Here is a 24,387-nt window from a genome sequence, read left to right as displayed (position 1 = left end):
CATGGGAACTGTAGTGCAACATCACCTTGAGGGCCCCAGGCTCTTCAGAGGGCTATGCTGCTGCCCTGTCTACCAAACAAATGAGCCCAATTGTTAATGAAAGCCAACACCCTTCTGCTGCTTATTTTAGCCTCCAAGCGGACAAGAACTGGAGTGAGAAAGGGAGTGGAGTTCCAGCCTAGGCTCTCCAGCCAAAAAGCACACGGATCCCCTTTAGCACTAGGACCCTGCAGGAGGCAAACGGAGCGCATCTGCGCACTGACTAACTGCACCATTTCACCTGCAGCTAGAGCAGCCCTACCAAGGAAGCGAGGCTCCGGCCACCACAAGAGCTCATGGGGGCCAGCTCACAATAAAACTCCTATGTTTTTCTCTCTGCAGCAAAAACTGGGGCAACTGAAAACTGCACAGCAGTGCACTTGAACAACTTGGTTCAAAGGGTCACCATAGCAACACAGGAAGATGCGGAGGATGCAGCTACTTGGCAGCCACAAGAGGTTAGTCTATTTCAGTTCAAGGTCATTTCCATTCAAACTAGTCGCCCACCCACCCACCCCCTCCCTATTTCTGCACAGCCAGATCCTTCCTCTTCATAACTATCAGCCGTCGCCTGCCCTTTTTTTGCTACCAGCAGAGTAAGGACAGCATCTCTGCTCTCTCCATGATGCTACACAGAGCTGACCGCACTTCTGTCACTCTGTTTCAAAGGGCAAGTTTCCACCCTGTTTGTTTTAGCAGGTGTGCATCTGGGCCTTTCCATTAGCTACAGTGGTTGTGTTATTGCAGGGGGGGGGGAGATAACACCCACTTCTTCCCATTTCATTTCATTCGTTCTATCAGACTTGCCCATCTAGCCATTACACATTTCAGGTTAGCTGAAAACCTGTAGGAAATACCTTCCCCAACCACAATTTAACCATCTAACTGACAGAGCCAAGAGATGGGAGACACTTAGCCGGAATCACCCTAAAGCATAGATCAAACGTGACCAGTTCTGCAATAACTAATTCCAATTGGCTAATAACTTTTTTGGGGGGGGGGGAATCCTTCAATAAGCAGATTCAAAAGGCCTTCCACACAGGCACTCCAGGTACCCTAAAAGATCATTCCCCCCCCCCCATTTGCCAATACCCTGCAGTATCCAGTCATCAGAAAAATGCTGCTTCCGAATCAGGAGGTGACACTCCAACCCATTCTCCACAAACTTGCCACATCCCACTTTAAAGCTAATTAAGCTGGCAGTTATCCCCATATTTTGGGACAACGAAGTTCACAATTGCACGGCGTGTGGCAGGTGACAGCACTTACTGCCCTGGGCCACCCTCCTGCCCTTCTTCTCTTCATATCAAATATCTACCCTGACACACAACATCTAAGAGTATCCCAAGACCACGGCAGTTTTTCACACTCCGCTAAAATCCACTTTATTTTTTGGAAAAGGCACCGGGTTTGTGTGGAATCCCATTGTGTGAAAGGCTACATTTCTATACCTTAATTCAGCTGACTGGCAACACTTACCAGTACTGTTGGACACCAACTATCTATTTAGGTTTGTCCAGAGCAGAACCTGGAAATGCTCTGTACTCTTACTGCACACTGGCTGTGTCCATATAACACTAAATGTCTAAACCAGGGTTTCGCGCTCGATGGAGAATCCTTGCTCATGTACACACACATGCAACTCCCCTTGCCTCCTCTCCTGCAGCTGAGAAAATGAGTAAATGGGGTTTACATAATTTCATTGATTCCACCCATTCCCCCCCCTCGCCATTTTCTGCCTTACGATAATGTGCAAATAAATTCCAGTGAACTGGTAAACAAGAGCCAGGGCAGGACACAGCCGCGGGTGGCGTAAAGACAGAGGCGGCCTCGGTAACCGTAGGGAACGCCACCATTGTTTGTTCACCTGCTGCCTCCCCTGTTGTCATCCGGCCAGGCAAGAAGAGAAAAGAAAATGTAGTATAAGGTCACTAGATCAATTCAATATTTTGTGTTTTTTCATTTTTTAAATTCAATTCCTTACTTGACATAACTGAGAAGCCAAGGCCAATCCTCTGGCCTACCTAATACAGATGCCCAAAGAGCAAAGATTTGCTGGCTGTCAAACCACTCACCTCCTTAGGGAAGCTGCTTGGGTCCCTACAGAGAAGGAGGGAGGAGTGTTGTATTTACACAAAGGTGCCCTTAAATAACCAGATGTTTTATCACACATTTTCATCATAAATCATTTCATGATCTATTGTACTTATGTGTCACACAAGGATTTCTATTTTGATCAGAAAATCAGCATAAAAACAGATAAACCTTGCTTAATAAGTCAATGCAGAGGTAGCAAAGACTAAAACAAAACAAACCCCAAAACATTAAGAACAGAAGCTACAGCAGTTCTTATCATAAAAAGATTTTCTGGGTTGATAGAAAAGGTTCTGGTGTTGGTGACCCCCTGTGTGGGAGCCATGCCCTTGGTGTGTAGAAAAATGAGCAGCATCATTCCCGTAAGAACACAGCCAAGTCTGCCATGTTACTTTCCGCATGTGACCAGGACCATCAGGACCCCATGAGGCGCAGTCTTCACTGCCACAAAAGACACAGCCTTGCCTGCTCGCCTGCTACACAACAGCCGTCAGCTGAACCCTGTGCCAAGAGCTGGCATTCACCATCACACCAGAGCAAACAACCACTTAGTCACAATCGACTCACATACCAGCCAACCCCAGTTCACACAACATGCAAGTCTCCACAAAGACATAAGGCTCTTGGTCAGCTTTACAACATTGCTTCAGTAGCCAGTTGTAGAAAAAAATGGCCCTGATGCACCTCCTTGCATTTGACCCTTGTGAGTTACCGGACACATCTGTGGAAGAAAGGATGAGCCACAGACCTATCATACCTTAAATGCTGGCGTGGTGGGTGGCAGCAGGCATGGACCTCTGCCGTCAAACCATCCCGGCTTGCCCTGCCCAGGCTTCCCAGCCCATGTACTCCTCTGCACATTCAGCACACTGCTGGCCTGCCAAAAGCTTCATGCAAAGGGCAAGGACATCACAGACTCTTCCCTACAGCCTGTCCACCTCTCAAGAAAAGGAAGGGCTCTACTGTAAGCACACAGTTTGGAAGCTCTGAATTTGTTTGCCTTGGGGAAGATACTATGGGGAAATGAGAACAGTGCCTCTGCAGAAACTTCCATATAAAACTTTTGCTGTTTTATGTACTGAACCAGTAGAAACGTAAAAGGTGACAGAAACAGGGTCAGAAACCTGAATGTGGCTTTAAAGTGACTGTCATATAGACAAAGAGAATTACTACAATAACTAGTGCAAAGAAATAGCCGAGAAGAACAAAAGAGAAAAACAAGAGATCTCTTCCAGAAGATCGAATAAATCAAAATGAAATTAGAAATACTGAAGAGAACTGCATTATCTAACCAGAAGACAAAGTGCAAAAAGTACACGGGAGACCTATACAGAAGAGATAAAAAGATGACAGAATCATTTGAAAAGAAATCCTATGACAAAGAACCTGCAGTTCTAGAAAGCAAAGTGAAAGCTGAGCTGAAAATACTGGAAGACATAAATCTCCAAGGGTAGATGGAACAGCAATAGAACTATTTCAAGCCACAGAGATTGAATCTGTCAAAATATTTAAAATAATATGCCAACAAATATGGAAAATATATACTCGGACAAGACAGAGATCCTGCAAGTGGGTGCCCCTAGTGTCTGCAAATTGGGGGCCTGCCTTTCATTTGGTGGGGCTACTCTCTCTGTGAAGAATGAGGTTCGCAGTCTGGGCATACTCCTGGACCCGATGCTACGGATGGAGTCACAGGTAGTGTCAGTGGCCCAGGTGGCCTTTTTCCATCTGAGGCGGATCACCGAGCTGCATCCCCACCTGGACACTGGGTCCCTCACTACACTGGTTCATACATTCATTGTCTTAAGATTAGACTATTGTAATGCTCTCCACTTGAGGCTGCTATGGAAACTTCAACCGGTTCAGAACATGGCAGCCAGACTACTGAGTGGAGTAAATAAATACCAACATATTTCCCCTACACTGGCCTCCTTGCAGTGGTTCCCTGTACGCCTCCTCCAGATGAGATACTACTGAGATCTGCCTGGCCTCTTTGATCTTTTCAGGCAGGGAGGTTGAGGCCACTGGCCACTAGAGGCCCACAAAGAGAAGACTAGAAACGGGGCCTTCTCAGAGGTCACTCCTCACCTCTGGAACAATCTCCCACCTGATATTCGTTTGGCCCCTGCACTGGGAATTTTTAAACAATCTTTGAAGCAGGCTTTTCTGGAACTGACATCTGAATAATGCATGGCACTCTCTAGTATTCATCTCTGTTCTGTCACCTCACCTCTTAATCATTTATGTCTATGTTGATTTTATTTTACAGTGTATGTTCTAGATTTGTTTTTGATTTGTGTTAAGATTTGCTTAATTTTGAGCCCATAGTGATGGTTGCAATTTGCCCTATGTTTTTATTTAGTGTCTCAGGTTTTTTTTACTGTAAACTACCCAAGAGCGGCCTTGTAGCCAGATGGGTGGTATAGAAGCGGAATACAGTGGACCCTCAACTTACAGACAGCTCGAGTTACAGACTTTTCGAGTTACAGACTTCTCTGGCCGCAAAATTTAGGTTCAACTTGCAGCCGGAGAATTGACCTACAGACCAGAAAAAAACCAAAATGGAACAAAAATAGAACAAAAACAGCCGGTTACAGGATTAATCGGTTTTCAATGCATTGTAGGTCAATGGAGACTCGACCTACAGACTTTTCGACCTGCAGCCACCGTTCCAATACGGATTAATTCCGTAAGTAGAGGGTCCATTGTAAATAAATAGTTCACAGACTGGAAGCACTCAATATACAATCCAATTCCCAAGAAAGAAGAAGCCAAGGGCTGTAGTAACTAGAGGACCACTGCTCTAATTTCTCATATAAGCAAAGAGAAGGGAGAAATGCTTGATGTTCAAGCTGAATTTCGAAAAGAAACATCCAAGTCAATATTATAAATACCTGCTGGCTACTGAAGCAGACTGAGGAATTAAAGAAGAACATCCATTTATGTTTTATAGCCTACAGCACCACTGTGTGGATCATGAGAATTTTTTTTTCTGAAAAGAAATGAGTGTGCTTCAGTATTTGGTTGTCCTGATTTGTGACCTGTATGGAGGAGAAGATACAGTTTCCTATATGCAAAGGTGTCAGACAAGAGTGCCTTTTATCCCCTTATCTGTTCAATGTGTGCATGGAACATATCAGATGGAAAAGGAGACTAGATTCAGTCGAAGGAGGAGTGAAAGTTGGCAGAAGAAACACCCATAACGTAAGATATGCAGATGACATTGTCTAGGCAGAAAGAAGCAATGATTTGAAACAACATTTAGTGACAGTGAAAGACGTGCCAAAGCCGCTGAACGCAAAGAAGACAAAAATCATGACTGCAGAAGAACTACCTAAGTTTAATGTCATCAGTGATGAAACTGAAATTGTTCAAGACTTTGTGCACCCTGGTTGAACCCCCTCGGTCCAAATGGAGACGGTAGGGAAGAAATCAGAAGACGACGAGGACGACAGAGAGACTTGGCAGGGGCAGCGAGGAAGGCATGAGGAAAGATCATCAAGCGTCAGGACGCATCCGTGGGGACTTGATCCCAAGATCCTCCACACTCTTGTGGTGTCTCCAATCACCCTGTACTGGTGGGTGTGAAAGCAGGACAGTAAAGAAAGCTGATAGGAGGGGGGGGGAATGATTCGCTGGGGGAAGAGTTCGGCAGGGACCCCGGGGGGCCAAGAAAGACCAACAAGTGGGTCCCACATCAAACCCATCCTAAACTATCTGGCTGGGGCCAGAAATGCTGAAACTGAGGTTGGGCCCATCACGAGAAGGCAGGAGGGTCCTGGAAAGGTGGAAGGCAGCCCGGAAAGAGGAAGACCCAACACAAGCGGGAGCAGCGACTCCTCCTTCAAAGGAAGCCCCGGGCCGGAGTCTGCAGGCGCCGAGGAGGAGGGCGGTTGAGGGGAGGGCGCTTTTGTGGGTCGCTCAGGCACAGGCGGGCCAACGAGGGCGGGCGCCTGTGTGTGGGGTGTGGGGTGTGTGTGTGTAGGGTTGGCTTGACAGAGCGACAACAACAAGGACGAGGTGGTCGACGACGCCGAGGAGGAGGAGAAGGAAGAGGGCTGCTGAGCCATCAGGCCTTCTGCCTCCTGGCGAACGAAGGGAGGAAGGAAAGGCGGGCTCCCCAGGGGCTCTCGGGCGGACCCCGGGGCACCTCCTCCGCCTCGGGCGCCGCTTTTCGCCACCCGGCGGGCCGACGCGGGCCCCGCTCGCTCTCCTCCGTCCCCCCCCCCCCGGCCTCCGCCCGCGCGAGGGTCCGTAGGAAGGCCGTCCCGTCCCGTCCCTTCTCCGCCGGGGAGCGGCCGGCCCAGCGGCGGGCAGGAAAGGGGCCCCGAGGCGGGAAAGGGGCGGTTGTTGTCAGAAGGCCACCCCCCCACCCCCACCCCCGGTCAAGAGGGAGAGGTCCTCGCCGCCGCCCCCGCCGCCCCCTTCCCGCTCGCTCGCTCGGGCGCAGCCCTCACACACCCCTGCGAGGTAGGCCCCGCCGAGAGAGCCCCTCCCGCCCAGGTGCGGACGAAGGGAGCTGGCCGGAGGCGGTGCCGGACGCCTTCCCGCACTCACCGCTCCCCTCAGGCCACCACAGCCGGAGCCGCCGTGTCTCCTGCTGCCCTGTCAGGAAGGTCCCCACCCCGGAGGGCTGCCCGGCCGCCGCCGCCGCTCTGCAACCTCCACCTTCACTGCCCGCCGGCCCAGGATCCCAGCTCAGGCACCGCCGGGGACAGACCTCGCGCGGCGGGGTCCTCGCCCGTGAAGCCCCGCGCAGGCGTACTACCCAAAGAAGCCGGCCAGCGAGGAAGGGGCGGAGTTTCTGCGGGCGCCGCCCAACCGGGGCTGGGCTCGCTTCCGGCGTGCTAGGCGGAGCGCTCGCTACTTCCGGGCAGTGGAAGGCGGCCCTCTCCGTCGCTGGTTGGCGACTTCCGGGTTCCTCCGAGCTTGCTTCCGCGAGGCCTTCGCTTCGTTTCCTCCTCGCCGGCCGACCGACCGAGCGACCGACCGGCGAGGGCCCTTCTTGCGGCCCTGCCAGGTGAAAGGGCGGAGGCGGAGGCTTCCCTTCCGGGCGAGAGGGCGGCGCGGGGGTCTCGGCCCAGGGCCCTTCCGGCGGGAAAGTGGCCTTCCGAGACCCCCGGTGGGCAGAGGGGGAGGGGCGGGTGGGTCGGTTGCACTGTCGGGGGGGGGAGGAAAGAGCGAGGGAGAGAGGGTGGGGTGGGACTCCCCGCCCCTCCCCTCCCGAAGTCCCGTGGTAGGAAGGGGGAGACTCTCTCTCTCTTCCCCCCCCCCCGGCCGGAGGATCCGCGGAGGTGCTTTCAGGCCTCGCTAGATCCTGGAGTAAAAAGCTGGAGCGGAATATCCGCCACTTCCTTTTCCAGAGTGGATTTTCTTTCAAGGCTGCAAAGCACAGGAGGCGGGGGGGGGGGCTCTTCTTAACAATAGGCGCGACTGTATCCTGGTTCCTTCCCAGAAAAATCCCAATCCAGTCAAAAATTTTAAATAAACTGCAACCTTGCACCTTTACGTATTCTACCTCATTCCTGTAATTTTTGCTCAGTGAATATAGTTTTGTTGCTGGTTTCCAGTAGATCACTAGAAGATCCTGTGACAAACCCAGACCTACTGGGATCTATCACACAGTTACTAAGCTGCCACCAACCATTCCCTATAATAAGTCACACAGACCAGGGATGGATTTTTAAACAACAAAAGAATAAGGTTTATTTTAAATACAAACAGGGTAAATAAAACAATCAGGTGAATAAAATAAAGTAACGTGGCTTATTCTCACACACACAAGCATACAGTTTGGTTCACCTAGAACCTTTAACGTAAAGCACAGACCCTGAACCCATCAGTTCTGGCTAACCCACAGACACCTGAACTTATCAGGTTGGTACTCTGACCCACAGTAGTACCCTGTCAGACACACAGACTCCCACAACAGCTTCTTCTTCCCAGCTGCTGCTTCGTCCCAACCCAGTGTCTCACAGTTTGTCTCAGCATCTCCTCTTCACCACACAGGCATCACATATTTATACAGTACAGCCCCTCCTCCTGATGTCCCGCCTTCCACTCCCCATAGGATGGAACTTTCCCTCCAAACCCATGACAGACAGGTAACATCAGTGCTGTTATGTAACACCTCCCCTCTTTAAAAGTTGTTTTGTAGGGGGAAAGCTAAAAGTGCTTTTCACCAAAAAACAACCTGCATAAAATACACAACAACATTTATACATACCATATTATACTTACTTACATTCTAAGTTAAACATTTCAAATAGGCATTTAAACATTTACCATATACATTACATCAATTTACCTTTATTAATACAAACCAATTTAAAACCAGGTACATTTTAACTTTTTGTTTTCATTATATACATATAGTCCATGTTCTTTCGCCGTCTTCAGTCTTCAGGTCTTCTTGATAAGGCGTCAGCAACACAGTTCACTGACCCTCTGACCACCTTTACTTCAAAGTCATAGTCCTGTAGGTTTAAAGCCCACCTCATAAGTTTGCTATTGTGGGTTTTCATTGTCTTTAACCATTGCAATGGTGAATGGTCAGTACACAGAATAAAATGTCTTCCCCAGATGTAAGGCTTGGCCTTCTGGATCGCGTAGACTATGGCCAAACACTCCTTCTCCACGGTTGCCAAATGTCTCTCACCTTTTTGAAGTTTCCTACTCAGGTAGGACACTGGATGCTGGTCACCATTCTCATCCTCCTGGCACAGAACTGCTCCTACCCCGCTGTTAGACGCATCGGTGTAGATGATGAACTCCCGGTCGAAGTCTGGAGCACGCAGGACAGGATAGTTGATTAACGCCTCCTTCAACCTCTGGAACGCCGCCTCACAGTCGCTGGTCCACGGGATGCGGTCATCAGCCTTCTTCCTCGTCAGATCGGTCAGCGGAGCCGCCATCTCACTAAACCTCGGGATGAACTTTCTGTAGTAGCCCACCAACCCAAGAAATGATTTGACTTTTTTCTTGGTGTTGGGTCTAGGCCAATCACGAACAGCTTCTATTTTGGCCTCCAGGGGTTTTATCATTCCTCCCCCTATCATGTGACCCAAGTATTTTATTTCTGGGCTACCCAGCTGACACTTGCTGGCCTTTACTGTTAGCCCTGCTGCACTTAACCTCTGCAGCACTAACTCCAGGTGTATCAGGTGATCTTCCCAGGTATTACTGAAGATCCCTATGTCATCAATGTAGGCCACTGTAAAGTCACTGAGCCCTGCCAAGGTCTGGTCCATCAGCCTTTGGAATGTGGCTGGTGCATTTCTGAGACCAAAGCTCAGGACTCGAAACTCATAGAGACCAAAAGGGCTGCAAAAGGCAGTCTTTTCTTGATCCCTGGGATCAATTCTTAATTGCCAATATCCCTTTACCAGGTCCAATGATGAGATGAACCGACAACCCCCTATGGTTTCAATCAGGTTGTCTAGCCTGGGCATTGGGTAGGCATCAGGAGTGGTTACACGGTTTAATTTCCTGTAATCGACACAAAACCTAATGCTCCCATCAGGCTTGTCCACAAGGACTATCGGAGAGGACCAAGGACTAGAAGAGGGGACGATTATGTTCTCCCTCAGCATTTCGTCCAGCTCCTTCCGCACCTTGTCCCTATAGGGTCCCGTTACTCGGTATGGGGATACTGCCTGCGGGGGTGCATCCCCTGTGTGGATCCGATGCATCACTCCCTTCACTATCCCCGGCTTGTTGGAAAACACCTGCTGATATTTACTAAGCAGCATTTTTAGTTCTTGCTGCTGGTCTTGGGTGAGTGCAGGACTGATCTTTGCCTCCTCTGGGTTGTATTTTACTTCCCCTCTACCCTCCCAGAAGGGTAATTCAGCTTCCTCACTCTCAGCTGCTTTTATCGCGAATAAAACCCTCTGTTCCCCTCTGTAGTAGGGTTTTAGGGCATTCACATGAACCACCCTCCTTGCTTGGTTCTCCTCCTGCTCTATTAGGTAGTTCAGGTCTGACATCTTGGAAATGACCCTATATGGTCCTGCCCATTTGAGCTGCAGTTTATTCTCTCTGCAGGGCCTAAGCCAGAGCACTTCCTCCCCTGGGTCAAAGTGCCTCTCTCTAGCTTTGCGGTCATACCATGTTTTCTGTTTGACCTTCTGCGCTTGCAGGTTTTCTGCTGCCAGCTCTAGATTTCGCTTTAGGTCATTCATCAAGGTGTCTATGTAAGTCACAACGTCTTGTGGGTCATCCTGGGTGATCTGCTCCCAATTTTGTTTGATCAAATCAAGGGGCCCTTTCACCCCTAAGTGTGCAGCAAACATGTCAGAGTGACCCCTTTGTAAGATCATGGGGCGATACTTTTCAGGTACCACCAGCTGACTTCTGATCCCATCTCCCCCTTTTGAGATGTTCCTCAGGGTTTCTCTATATAAAATCCCCTTTTTCTCCAGAAATCTCACTGGGGTTTCAGGTGTTAGCTGGGCGTCAGTCACCTGTTCAAAACACTTTTGGAGAGTGGCGTCTGCCTTTTGCTCCTGTCCAAATCTGCTGTCTGTGGTTAAGGTTTCCACCACAGCTTCTGAACTCCCCTCTGCTTCCGTCTCTGGCTCATCATTACCCCCCTGAACTGTTCCTGTGGTGGCTTGTGAGCGTGTAATCACTAGCACCCGTTTCACATGTTCAGCCAGGTCATTTCCCACGAGCACGGCTGCTGGCAGAGTCGATGAAATCGCTATCCGCCAATCTCCCCTCCAGCCTTGAAAGTTGACAGGTACCTCTGCTACTGGCAGAGAGATTACCTGCCCCTCAATCCCTGCCACCTTTATGCTCTCATTTGGGATTATAAACTCCCTAGGAATGATATCTGGATGGCACAGGGTTACCTGGGAACAAGTGTCCCGCAGCCCCCTATACTGACGGTCAAGTATTCCTACGTCCACCCCTGCTGTCTCAAACAACTGAGAATCTGTTTTTATCAGCAAGCAGCGCTTTACCTCCACAAGGGGACCATTTTCCTCAGCCTGATCAGCAGAGGTAGCTGTTCCAGACTGAGTAGTCATGGCAACAGGCTCCCTCAGTGACACTGAGCCTTGCTCTTTCTGGACACAGAACACAGCTTTTGGCTTGGTTCCACTAGAATTCTGAGGCACCATTCCTTTTAGCTGCTTTAATTTCTCACACTCTGAGATTAGATGACCCTTTCCCTGACAGAAATAACATTTTCTGGTGTATTTTGATTCTCTCTCATCTTGTTTTGGTTTTCCCTCCAAAATCTGAGGTCTTGGTTTCATGTCTGAGGGCTTCCCTTCACCATGGGCCCCTCCCCCTTGCTGGCTTTTCCCTTTTATTCTCAAATCCAGCTCCTTTTGCTTGGCCTCAAACTCAGCCCTGATCTGTAAAATTTCTTCCTCAGCCCTAGCTTTTATCTCTTTTACTTTTTCTTCCGTCTTATCTCTGATTTCTTTTAATTTAATGTCTTTTTGCTGATTATATTTTTCAAGATCTTGCTCACTTTGTCTGGCCTGAGCCTCATACTTTTCTTTCTTTGACATTTCTTCCACTGATAAATTGTTAATAAACTTATTTAGGAACTTCAATTCTAATTGTACCATTCTAATTTGGAGTTTCAGTTCCATCTGTTTGATCCTCATGTCCATTCCCCTTGTCTTGGCATCTGCCTCTGCCTGACTGATTTCAGCTCTTTCTTTTCTTCTGATTTCCATTTCCCTCACCCTCAGTTCATTCTGTTGGGCTAGGATCAATTTTCTGAGTTCTGGGTTCTGCTCTCCTGTGCTGTCACCCTGCACTGAGCCAAATTCATCCTCAGAACCTTGGTCAATCTGGGGGTCTTTCACTTCACTCATGTCTGCTATCTGGCTTCGAGTCAAGGGCATAATCCCCCCCTCAGAACAGGCTGCTTTAAAAGTCAAGCCTCAAAATAAAACGACCACTTTTTTCCCTGCTTGCCTCAGAACCAGCTATCCTATAGAGATTGCTGCTGTTCTTCAGCACTACTTGCAACAGTATCGAGTCAGCGCCTACCCCCCTCTGCTGGGCCTCTCAGCTGGCAAGCTAGCTCGCTGTTGCTACGCAGTTTTGCCTCAGCGTTTTCCCGCCAAAACTAGGCTGCCTCAGAGCACCTTAATCTAAGTCTCCCCAGTTGGCACGTTCTTCTACTAGCGCACCTCCCCGTGAGGTACACCTAGAAGATTACCTACGCGCCTCAGACTGTCCCTGACTAGACCCCCCTTGCTCTGGGCACACCTGCCAAGGCTTTGCTGGACCACTGGACAACTGGACCAGTCGTATCCCACACGCTGGACACCAATCAATGTGACAAACCCAGACCTACTGGGATCTATCACACAGTTACTAAGCTGCCACCAACCATTCCCTATAATAAGTCACACAGACCAGGGATGGATTTTTAAACAACAAAAGAATAAGGTTTATTTTAAATACAAACAGGGTAAATAAAACAATCAGGTGAATAAAATAAAGTAACGTGGCTTATTCTCACACACACAAGCATACAGTTTGGTTCACCTAGAACCTTTAACGTAAAGCACAGACCCTGAACCCATCAGTTCTGGCTAACCCACAGACACCTGAACTTATCAGGTTGGTACTCTGACCCACAGTAGTACCCTGTCAGACACACAGACTCCCACAACAGCTTCTTCTTCCCAGCTGCTGCTTCGTCCCAACCCAGTGTCTCACAGTTTGTCTCAGCATCTCCTCTTCACCACACAGGCATCACATATTTATACAGTACAGCCCCTCCTCCTGATGTCCCGCCTTCCACTCCCCATAGGATGGAACTTTCCCTCCAAACCCATGACAGACAGGTAACATCAGTGCTGTTATGTAACAGATCCCACTTTTGCAGTTGCGTTATGCGCCATTAACGCCTCCACCCTTGTCTTTAGGTTTGCCTCCCCCAGCCTCACGCCTGAGGACGCTTTCGCGGCAACTCCCGTCCTGCTAGCCAACCCACTGGAGGATCTCGGGCCGGAAACAGCTGCCTTGGTGTGTTTGCCTATCTCCAACTAAGGCCAAATTGCTGGGAGCTCTCGAAGAAGCTCACTTTTGTGTGCCATTTGCCTTGAAAGCGTCTTTGTGCAGGGGCTGGTCCGCCCCTTCTTAGGGTTCTTTCTTTCTTTCCTTCTTGCTTTCTGCCCCATACAGAGACCATGCCCAGAAGAAAGAGTGTGAGGTCCCTGCAGAAGCTGTGCCTGGAGAATGTGGCTGAGAACATGCAGCGCCTCTGGGCCAAAGATTACACAGAGAACTACCTGGACCAGTACCAGTTCTGCTACATTGAGGGGCCCTTCAATGAGCTGGGTGAGAAAAACACGGCCAGAGGGAAAGCGGGTTGGCAGCAAAGTATGCCTGTGTCAAATCACAGTGGGTGCGCCTTGCAGCCAGTGTTCCCTCTCATTCCCTGGAGCGCTGCGCAGCTCACCCCCCATGGGGTGGGATTCTGATCACCACTGGAAGCCAGTTGGCCACAACAATGGATGGGCTGCGCGAGACAGATGAAGTGCTATGCGCTCACGTGCTTTAGAGGGAACATTGTCTACAGTGGCCTCCCTGCTGTGATCCCAATGCTGGAAACATCTGGGGTTAGAGGGGAAGAAGAGGGGCAGGGAGGCTGTTCTCCAAACCTCTTCCACAGCTGAATAGACAAGCGTGCTTCTTGGCATCGTCTCTCTCCCCAGCACCATTTCTCCATCTTTTCCATCAGGGAAAGACTCGCACAGAGAGGGACGCAACCATTTTGTTCACCTTCTCCTCTTCCTTCTTCTCTTTCTTTTGTTCCAATAAAGAAATGGTTATATGGTAGTCAGAACCATAGAATCGTGGAATTGGAAGGGGCCTATAAAGCCATCAAGATGAACTCCCTACACAGCATCATACAGGGCTCTCTAGTAGGTCAAGTGTTTGTCCAGAACTTCTCCAGTCTCTTCCGTAGGCCTGCAAGGGATGACAGTTGTTCCAGTCCAGGGTCATAGCGTGAGTCTTGCAAGAGAAGACGGGTGCCTCAAAGTCACTGGAGGGATATAAACACAGAATACAGGAACGGCGTCGTGGGGATTTCCGCCTCTGTGCTTTCTCTGCCCTCACCTGCCATTGGCTCCCAGCCCTCTGAGCAGGGCACCCTCTTTCTCATGCTGAGCTTTCAGCTAATGCTGGGTATTTTCTTCTCCTGCCTGTCCAGCTGGCTCCCTGGTGCACGAACTGCTCTGTTTAAAAGGAAAGCGCCTGACCCGTGCCATGCTCCACTTGCTCCTGGTGCCCCAGCTGACCAAGCTGAGCTTGAGCAACTGCCCAAAGCTGGTCAACAACACCATCACCCAGATGATCGGCCTGCGCTGCAAGGTGAGGGAGAGGGGTCCGAGAAGAGCACTCCTGTGAGTCCAGCTGCCCCTCCCTCCTGTCATCTCCTGGCCCACCTGAGGCTGCTGTTCTTTCTGGCTCCTCCTGGCAGGGTGACCGCAGCCTGTTGCTGACTCTTGCCCATGGCTTGGCTTAGAGAGAGCCCAGTGGGGTCTGTTGGAAAGCCCCTTGCTCTCACCTCCCTCGTCCTCTGATGGGCTGGGAACCCTGGAGGGATCCTTTGGGCAAAAGGCTCTGGGTCAGACAAGATCCCGTCTCCTTCTTTCACCTTCTTGGTTCTGTCCCATCTGTAGATATGAAGAGAGAAAGTGAGATACTGCGGCTTCCTCTTTTTTTCACATTGATTGCTGTAATTCACATTCTTTTTTGTTGGTGTTGTGTGTGTGTATGTGAGTCAGCATATGATGTGGCACAGGAGGGTTGGACTGGATAAAGTCATTTTTTTGTCTCTCACAGGGACACTTTGCTGCAGGGGAACCACCTTAGTCTCTTCTGGTAAATCTAAAAACCTCCACATTTGGATGGCTAAGAATGCAAAATATGTGTGAGCCTTTTAAGGCAGCTCACAAGTCTCTCTTGTCTGAAAGGAGACAGCTCTTTTTGGAGAAGGTGGTACCCCTTCTCAGGTCTGGCCTCGGTCCCACGGTGCATGCAGCCTGATGCATTGCAGGCAGGGAGGAGCAGAGAGCCAGGGAAACAAGCCTATGGCCACAGGCAGAGGATCCTACACTGCCATGCAGTGCAAAGATATATCTAAGAGGGGCAGCATTGTTTTTTTTAAACTCTGGGGGTTTGCAGATATTGCTCTGCCTAGCCAGATACCTGCTGTGGGAGAAACAAGGTGTATGAAAATCCATTTGCATAGCACCTGTGGTGAATCTTGTGTCTGCTCTCTGTTTCGCGGGTCAGAATTTGTCCTCGCTGGATCTTATGGGCTGCAGCCGGATCCCCATCAATGCTCTGGTCAACCTCATGGAAGGCTTGCCCCATCTCACCAAGCTGGACCTTGCCGAGACCCAGTGCAACACCCAGGTGTTGTCGGCCGTGGGCTCCTGCTGCCAGCGGCTCCGGGAGCTGGACATCTCGTCTTGTAAGAGGATTTCTGCAGAATCCCTCTTCCACCTGGCCTTTGACCCCACAGCCGGTGCTTTCTGCTGCCCGGAATTGCAGATCCTCTCAGTGGATGGGCTGGAGAGCAAGCCCTACAGCGACGACCTGCCCTGGGCTTTGGCTTTCCTGCTGCTGGCGCTGCCCAGCCTGGCCTTCCTGGAGAACGAGTTTGTGGCCGAGGCGGTGTGCCTCCTCCACGACGAGGACTTTGAGGGGGCCCAGATCCCAGCTGGCTTTCCCTCCATGGAGGAGCTGGTCCAGCGCAAGAGGTCTGCCGGCAAGGCTGAGCCGGGCTCCAAGCTCACGCTGCCCCTCAGGGAGATCCTGGAGGTGAACGAACCCTTCCTGCCAGAGGTCCGTGCGGTGTGCCCCCAGCTGGCCAAGGTGACGGTGCTCCTGGAGGACAGCCCTGGCCTCAGCCCGAGCTTCCTGCCCTGGGGCCAGCTGGCGAACCTGACCCTGGAGTGCATGGAACTCAAGGAGCTGGGGGAGCTCTTGCCCGTGACGGCCCGCCTGGGGGCCCAGCTTCAGGCCCTCTCGGTGGAGGGCTTCTCCCTTGGCGATGGCCCATGCTTCTCTGTCCTGTTGAGCCACTGCCCAAATATCCAGAAATTCAGCGCTTCCCTCTTCTACGCCACGAAGCCCGGCCGCCGCAGAGGAGCCACTGGCCCAGACGCCAGCCTGGCGCCCCCCGGGTTCCCTCAGCTCCGTGACTTCACCCTGTCCTTCTCTGACTTGCATGATGATGTGCCACCCCCCCAGGTGCCCGTCCTGCAAGCGAGCCTCACGTCCCTGCTCTTGCGCTCCCCCTGCCTGGAAAGCGTGCTCCTGATTGGCCTGCCCTTCTCCCTGGATGGGGTCTTTGAGTCGGTGCTGGAGGGCACGTCCTTGCCTGGGCTCCGCTACCTGTCCTTGATTGAATGCAAGATCTCCAGTCCCACCATCCACCGTCTCCTGTCTTTGGACAATCCACTCAGCGACCTGGACTTGGACAGGTGCCCCGACATTCACCGGAAGGACTACGCAGAGCTCCTCCGGAGAGTCAGCAGGGAGCACCTCGAACTGCAGGTCAAGTGGAAGTGAGAAGCAGGCCCGTGGCCTGGCCAGACGGCAGCTCTTCTTGGGCGAGAGCCAGCCGGGAGCAGAGGTTAATAAAGTTTGCATTCTGTAACAGAGGCTTCCTCCCCTGAGTGCGGGACATGTGGGCTGCTGGCTGCCCTCGAGGGCCTTCCCTGGTGCCACTGAAGGGCGTGAGTACCTGTCTGGCCGCAGAAGGGCTTTGCTCCTCCTCTCCCAAAGAGCCGGCCGCCGGCTCCCTCCCAGGGAGTAGGTTTCCTGTTCCCTGGAGTGGCCAATCTCTGCACCTCCTGCAAGCAGGAGGCAAACAACACAGCACCCTCCTGCTCCCTTTTCATACCCGCTGGGAGGCAGCGGGAAGGCAGTCGACATCGGGAGGCCCATTTGCAGCCCATGGGCTCATCCTTCCTGCTGGGCTGCTGCTTCCCGTTATGGCTTTGGGGCAGGGGTGGAGCCAGGGGAAACAAACAGAGCAGAGGCAAAAGTGGGTGTTAGGACACAGGGAGGGAGGGAGGCAAACTGTCATTCATACCTACAGCACGAGAGGAGCACAGATGGGGCATGAACCTTCCACCTCTAGGCAGGAGAGAGAAGAGGGAGCTGGAGGTGGGGCCTGGGGCGGGCGCAAGTTGTAGTGTAACCTGGCTAGAGGAAAGGTTGGGGGAAAGGTGGTCAGTGGGTGGATTTGCTTGCATTCCAAGGTGAGAAAGGAGGAGAAACCACGTAGCAGGACAGGCTTGCCGCAGGACAGGCTTGCCGGGGGTGTGTGTGTGTGTTTTAACCCCTGTAAAGCTCCGTGCCATTGAGGGAAGCCTGACTGTAGAGGGAGAAATGGAAGTCATAAATCAGATGCACCTGTCATAGACTCATAGAATACCTGAGTTGGAAGGGTCCCCTAAAGCAGTGGTCCCCAACCTTGGGCCTCCAGATGTTCTTGGACTTCAACTCCCAGAAATCCTGGCCAGCAGAGGTGGTGGTGAAGACTTCTGGGAGTTGTAGTCCAAGAACATCTGGAGGCCCAAGGTTGGGGACCACTGCCCTAAAGCCATCGGGCCCAACCCGCTGCTCAAGGCAGGACCCCAAATCAAGGGAGATCTGACAGACAGTGGTCCAGTTTCCTCTTGAATGCCTCCAGTGTTGAGCGCTCACCACCTCTTGAGGCAATCGGTTCCATTGTTGGTCTGCTCTTAACAGTTAAGACTTTTCCTGATATTCAGCCTAAACCTGGCTTTTTAGTTTCAGCCCATTGTTGCGTGTTCTGCACTCGGGGGTGATTTGAGTAAAGATTCTGCTCCTCCTCTGGGCAGACCTTTCATGTCTTTGAAGAGTGCTATCCTGTCTGCCCTCAGTCTTCTTTTCTCAAGGCTAAACCTGGCCAGTTCTTGCAGGTTTTCCTCCTAGGGCTTGATTTCCAATTCTGTCAGAACACAGAGTGAATTCTAATTCCTGTCCTCTGAAGATGCCGGCCACAGACACGGGCAAAACATTTAGGAAGAAAAATCTCCAGAACACGGCCAAAAAATCCACAGCAACGATCAAACCCTGCCCGTGAAAGCCTTCAAGAACACATTGCTTCAGTTTGTTGGCATCCTTCCTAAAGAGTGGCGTCCAAAAATGGAAACAATACTCTAGATGAGGTCTAACAAGTGCTAAATAGAGAGGGACTAGCACCTCAGGGGACTTGGAGACAATACAGGGTTAGGGTTAGGTTAATGCAGCCTAAGTAGCATTGACCTTTCTTGCAGCTGCATTGCGCTGTTGGCTCATATTCAGCTTTTGATCTAAAACAAGTCCAAGATCCTTCAATGTTATTGAGCCGGGTATCTCCCATCTTCTAACCGTGTACAGTAGTGCCTCGACTTACAAAATTAATCCGTATTGGAACAGTGGCCGTAACTCGAATATTTCGTAAGTTGAAGCACCATTTCCCATAGGAATGCATTGAAAACTGATTAATCTGTTCCGGCCAAAGGAAAAAAATCACAAAAAAAACACTGCAAGCCACTGGAGCTGCAAAAAAACCCAAAACAAATACAAAAATTTGCTGCGGAGGCTTCCCGGGCTTCCAAAGCACCAGTGCCCCGTGCGGCGGTCAGTGCAGCTTCCTGGGCTTCCAAACTGCCCCCGCTGCCCTCTGCCTCCCATCCCTGCTGCCCCCTGCAGGAAGCTGCTTGGTTTGGTGCGGGTCGCGGCTTGTCGGGGCCACGAGTACTGCAGCTGAGGGGTGCGCTGGGAAAACAGGTTTCCTTCCTTCGGCCCTACACCTCCCATTTAGCAATTGCACCTCCCAAATGTGGCTTTCTGCTTGTGCCTGAGTGGAAGAACGCTCTGGGTATTTTGGGGCATCTTGATCCTGGTTTCCCCAGGATTCTCTACACGGCCCACACAGCAGATGGCTGCCTTCAGCCTCACTTTGCTCTCAGTGGGGCAGCCACGGTGGAGAATTGGGACACACACACACCCCAAAAAATGCCCTGTGTGCAAACTGTGTACAGGACAAAGAAGGCTGGTGGCAGCAGGTGGCACCAAAGCCCGCCAGGCCGTGCCCTCACCAATGTGGCACAGTATCCTAGACCTGTGTAGAGGACCCCCGGAGGTCATCTCATCCCGCCATCTGCTGAAACAGGAATCTGCAGCTAAAGGATCCCTGGCAGGTGGCCAAGCAACCTGTGTTTAGAAAACTCCAGAGAAAGAGAGATCACCACCAATAGAACTTGTACAGACAAAAGGTTCTTCCTGCATAGGGTTTTCTATGCAGCAGCAGGCAAGGCGTGTGTGTGTGTGTGAGAGAGAGAGAGGCAGAGTGGCAGTGGCCTACCGTCATGCTGTCTCTTGGATCGGGTGCTGCATCCCCCAGGTTCAAATGTGGATCTTGTTGGTCTACCGCCCATTGAGCGGCTCAACTGTCTCCCTTCATGAGACTCCTTAGCTGAGCTGGTCACAGGTCTGCTGTTGGAGTCGTCTCGGCTTGCTGTGCGGGGGGGGGGGGCATCCACATCCGTGCCGAGGCAGCTTTGCCAGGAGTGCCTCAGGGCTTCATCTCCTCCATGATGGCCGCATAGGCTCTGTTCCAAATATTTATTTATTTATTTATTTGATTTTTACCCCGCCCCTCTAGACCATGTCTACTCGGTATCTCCCCCACCCCCACCTTGGCACACCTTGGCTCTCATTTTCTGTAATGGGGTAGAGGGTGGTGGTCTGGACATGGAGGAATTATTGCAGTTCCATTGTCATGGATGAATCATCATCTGGTGGGATGAAGGCTTACCAGAACTGAGAGCCTTTGCAGGAGTGGGGGGGGGGGACACAGGTGTGCAGTCAGGGGGGAGGGGGTTCCTGGATTCATCTCTGAGCCTCCATGGCCAGGCTTTGGAGGTGGCCAGACATGATTTTGCAAAAGCAAAACGAGTGTGCCCCATGGCCTGTTCCTGGACAGGTGCGGTTTGGCCACGGTGGCACATGCCTTAGTCATATCCGGGCTGGATTACAAGGTAAGCTTTCCCTAAATAACTGGCTGTCTGAATGAGGTTTTTAAATGGATTGTTGTACCTTACTGCTTTGAATGCATTTTGGTACTGCTTATGTTTGGGACTGCGGGCTAAACCGCAGAAGCCTGTGCTGCAGGGTCAGAAGACCAGCAGTCGTAAGATCGAATCCACGCGACGGAGTGAGTGCCTGTTGCTTGTCCCAGCTCCCGCCAACCTAGCGGTTCGAAAGCATGCAAATGCAAGTAGATAAATAGGGACCACCTCGGTGGGAAGGTAACAGTGTTCTGTGTCTAAGTCGCACTGGCCATGTGACCACGGAATATTGTCATTGGACAAAACGCTGGCTCTATGGCTTGGAAACGGGGATGAGCACCGCCTCCTAGAGTTGAACACGACTGGACAAAAATTGTCAAGGGGAACCTTTACCTTTTTATGTTTGTTTAGTAAAGTATTTGTTCCTTTTTAGCATTTGTAGACTCACTGTTTCAATACTGTTTTTTAATGTTGTAAGCTGCCTTGGGAAGGAAGGCAGGATAAAAAAATTTTTAAATAATCAATAAATGATTAGGTGAAATTGCCTTTCTCCTGATTTGAGTCGTTTACTGCAGCTACTACCCATGGAACTGGAGAAAACAGGCTCGTTCCATCTTCCACTTGACATACCTTATGAAGATGGCAAGCCTGTTGCCTCTCATGGGAGAATGGTGGGGTTTAATTCGATCCCTTCCAGTTCACAGGGAAATTACTCCTGCAGTCCCTGGAGTTGTGATCTAGTCAACTACATGTTAGCCTTAGATTGCTCCGTTTCAGTCCTTTTGGTCCCCTTCTTGTTCTCTGACTCCTGCCTTCTCTTTTGCAATAGCTGTCAGCCAGCTGGGAAAGACCCTGCTTCTCTTTGTTTGTGGGTGGACATTAATGCTGGATTTTTATGCACACAAAGAGTGGGGGCACAGAGTGCCATGTTTCAGCCCCATGCTTCTGCTTTTTTCCTTGTTTGGTAAGTGGCACAGTGCTGCATTGTTTCATCGCTGAAGAACTTTCTCTTTCAATTATGTACAGTATATGTCACTGTTACATACAGCACTGATGTTACCTGTCTATCATGGGTTTGGAGGGAAAGTTCCATCCTATGGGGAGTGGAAGGCGGGACATCAGGAGGAGGGGCTGTACTGTATAAATATGTGAAGCGTGTGTGGAGAGTTTATGAGATGATGCTGAGACACTGTGAGACACTGGGTTGTGACGAAGCAGCAGCTGGGAAGAAGGAGCTGGTGTGGGAGTCTGTGTGTCAAACAGGGTACTTCTGTGTGTCAGAGTACCAACCTGATAGGTTCAGGTGTCTGTTGGTTAGCCAGAACTGATAGGTTCAGGGTCTGTGCTTTAAGTTAAGGGTTCTGGGTGAACCAAACTGTATGCTTGTATGAGTGAGAATAAGCCACGTTACTTTATTTTATTCACCTGATTGTTTATTTTTCCCTGTGTGTATTTAAATAAACCTAATTCTTTTATTGTTTAAAAATCCATCCCTGGTCTGTGTGACTTCTTAAAGGGAATGGTTGGTGGCAGCTTAGTGTAACTGTGTGACATATCCCAGTAGGTCTGGGGTTGTCACATTGATTGGTGTCCAGCGTGTGGGATACGACTGGTCCAGTTGTCCAGCGGTCCAGCAAAGCCTTGGCAAGTGTGCCCAGAGCAAGGGGGGTCTAGTCAGGGACAATCTGAGGCGCGTAGGTAATCTTCTAGGTGTACCTCACGGGGAGGTGCGCTAGTAGAAGAACGTGCCAACTGGGGAGATTTAGATTAAGGTGCTCTGAGGCAGCCTAGTTTTGGCGGGAAAAAGCTGAGGCAAAACTGCATAGCAACAGCGAGCTAGCTTGCCAGCTGAGAGGCCCAGCAGAGGGGGGTAGGCTCTGACTCGATACTGTTGCAAGTTTAGTGCTGAAGAACAGCAGCAATCTCTAGGGAGAGCTGGTTCTGAGGCAAAAGGAAAAAAGTGGTCGTTTTATTTTGAGGCTTGACTTTTTAAAGCAGCCTGTTCTGAGGGGGGATTATGCCCTTGACTCGAAGCCAGATGGCCGAAATGAGTGAAGTGAAAGACCCCCAGATTGACCAAGGTTCTGAGGATGAATTTGGCTCAGTGCAGGGTGACAGCACAGGAGAGCAGAACCCAGAACTTAGAAAATTGCTCATAGCCCAACAGCATGAACTGAGGATGAGGCAATTTGAAATGGAGGAAAGGGAAAGAGAAGAAAGGGAAAGAGAGAAACAGCGGCAATTTGAATTGGCATTAGAGAGAGAGAGAATGGAGAGAGAAGAAAGAATGGAGAGAGAGAGAATGGCGTTTGAATTAAGAAAACTGGAACTGATGAACCAGAACAATAATAACAATAGGGATTCTGAGGGAGGCCAATTGTCTAAGGCTGACCTGAAGAAATTCCCTGTGTACCACAAGGGAGATTGTCCTGAGGTGTTCTTTTCCTTAGTGGAAAGAGCGTTTGTGGACTTCTCAGTGAGGGAAACTGAGAAGATGACCATCATGCGATCTTTAATCAGTGGTAGCCTGGCTGAGGTTTATGCCGAGATGCCTGAGGAACTGATGAAAGATTTTGCAGAGTTTAAGAAACTGGTGTTTGCAAGACATGGGATAAATGCGGAACAGCTGAGACAAAGATTCAGGTCCCTCACCAAGAAACCAGAACAGACTTTTACCCAAGTGGGGGCCCAATTGGTGAGGCTGCTTGAGAAATGGCTATCGCAGGAAGGGACAGAGACCTATGAGCAGCTTAAAGACTTGATAGCACTGGAACAGTTCTATTCAGTCCTGCATGGGGAATTGAAATTCCAGGTGAGGGAAAGGAAACCGAAATCTGTGGCAGCAGCCGCAGAGATCGCAGATTTTATTTCCCAAATAAGAAAGCCCTTGGGTGAGGGGAAATCTGTAGGTAAACCCAAAGAAACCTACAGCAAGTACTCTCAGGGACCAGGGAAAAGCCAGCAAGGGGGAGGGGCCCATGGTGAAGGGAAGCCCTCAGACATGAAACAAAGACCTCAGATTTTGGAGGGAAAACCAAAACAAGATGAGAGAGAATCAAAATACACCAGAAAATGTTATTTCTGTCAGGGAAAGGGTCATCTAATCTCAGAGTGTGAGAAATTAAAGCAGCTAAAAGGAATGGTGCCTCAGAATTCTAGTGGGACCAAGCCAAAAGCTGTGTTCTGTGTCCAGAAAGAGCAAGACTCAGTGTCACTGAGGGAGCCTGTTGCCATGGCTACTCAGTCTGGAACAGCTACCTCTGCTGATCAGGCTGAGGAAAATGGTCCTCTTATAGAGGTAAAGCGCTGCTTGCTGGTGAAAACAGATTCTCAGTTGTTTGAGACAGCAGGGGTGGACGTAGGAATACTTGACCGTCAGTATAGGGGGCTGCGGGACACTTGTTCCCAGGTAACCCTGTGCCATCCAGATATTATTCCTCGGGAGTTTATAATCCCAAATGAGAGCATGAAGGTGGCAGGGATTGAGGGGCAGGTAATCTCTCTGCCAGTAGCAGAGGTACCTGTCAACTTTCAAGGCTGGAGGGGAGCTTGGCGGCTAGCGATTTCATCGACTCTGCCAGCAGCCGTACTCGTGGGAAATGACCTGGCTGAACATGTGAAACGGGTGCTAGTGATTACACGCTCACAAGCCACCACAGGGACAGTTCAGGGGGGTAATGATGAGCCAGAGACGGAAGCAGAGGGGAGTTCAGAAGCTGTGGTGGAAACCTTAACCACAGACAGCAGATTTGGACAGGAACAAAAGGCAGACGCCACTCTCCAAAAGTGTTTTGAACAGGTGACTGACGCCCAGCTAACACCTGAAACCCCAGTGAGATTTCTGGAGAAAAAGGGGATTTTATATAGAGAAACCCTGAGGAACATCTCAAAAAGGGGAGATGGGATCAGAAGTCAGCTGGTGGTACCTGAAAAGTATCGCCCCATGATCTTACAAAGGGGGCACTCTGACATGTTTGCTGCACACTTAGGGGTGAAAGGGCCCCTTGATTTGATCAAGCAAGATTGGGAGCAGATCACCCAGGATGACCCACAAGACGTTGTGACATACATAGACACCCTGATGAATGACCTAAAGAGAAATCTAGAGCTGGCAGCAGAAAACCTGCAAGCTCAGAAGGTCAGACAGAAAACATGGTATGACCACAAAGCT

At 50.5% G+C, this 24,387-nt stretch overlaps 2 protein-coding genes across 9 annotated transcripts in view; one reads left to right on the top strand and one right to left on the bottom strand.

Annotated features, from left to right (window-relative positions):
- DCTN1 (dynactin subunit 1) overlaps positions 1-6,839 on the bottom strand; it is a 66,449-nt gene extending 59,610 nt beyond the window's left edge. The window contains exon 1 of one of the 2 annotated variants that reach the window (XM_073002213.2): positions 6,691-6,839. The gene's annotated coding sequence lies outside the window, so the exon portion shown is untranslated. Of the gene's footprint in view, positions 1-6,594; positions 6,613-6,690 lie in introns of those variants that run through there. The other variant, XM_073002214.2, reaches the window with a different exon arrangement.
- LOC110079791 (uncharacterized) lies at positions 248-16,786 on the top strand. Of its 7 annotated transcripts, none has more exons than XM_078394413.1 (5): positions 248-497; positions 13,035-13,134; positions 13,294-13,449; positions 14,327-14,487; positions 15,415-16,786. In XM_078394413.1, exons 3-5 carry the CDS (start codon positions 13,299-13,301, stop codon positions 16,696-16,698), a joined length of 1,596 nt encoding a protein of 531 aa, XP_078250539.1. In that variant the 5' UTR covers positions 248-497; positions 13,035-13,134; positions 13,294-13,298; the 3' UTR covers positions 16,699-16,786. The 7 variants fall into 7 exon arrangements, with proteins under 7 accessions (XP_078250539.1, XP_020650806.1, XP_078250541.1 ...); XM_020795144.3 differs by lacking the exon at positions 248-497 and adding an exon at positions 7,005-7,153; XM_020795145.3 differs by lacking the exon at positions 248-497 and adding an exon at positions 7,005-7,255.
- Positions 16,787-24,387: the final 7,601 nt, after the last annotated feature.

This window comes from Pogona vitticeps, chromosome 5, assembly GCF_051106095.1.
Source record: "Pogona vitticeps strain Pit_001003342236 chromosome 5, PviZW2.1, whole genome shotgun sequence".
Lineage (NCBI taxonomy): Eukaryota > Metazoa > Chordata > Lepidosauria > Squamata > Agamidae > Pogona > Pogona vitticeps.
This window is presented reverse-complemented; position numbering and strand designations above follow the sequence as displayed.

Excerpts from the sequence above, each read along its gene's own strand:
- LOC110079791 (XM_078394413.1), top strand. The coding sequence starts at position 13,299 with ATGCCCAGAAGAAAGAGTGTGAGGTCCCTGCAGAAGCTGTGCCTGGAG. Across the intron at positions 13,450-14,326 it reads GGGGCCCTTCAATGAGCTGG|CTGGCTCCCTGGTGCACGAA; the intron begins GTGAGAAAAACA and ends CTGCCTGTCCAG. Across the intron at positions 14,488-15,414 it reads TGATCGGCCTGCGCTGCAAG|AATTTGTCCTCGCTGGATCT; the intron begins GTGAGGGAGAGG and ends TTCGCGGGTCAG.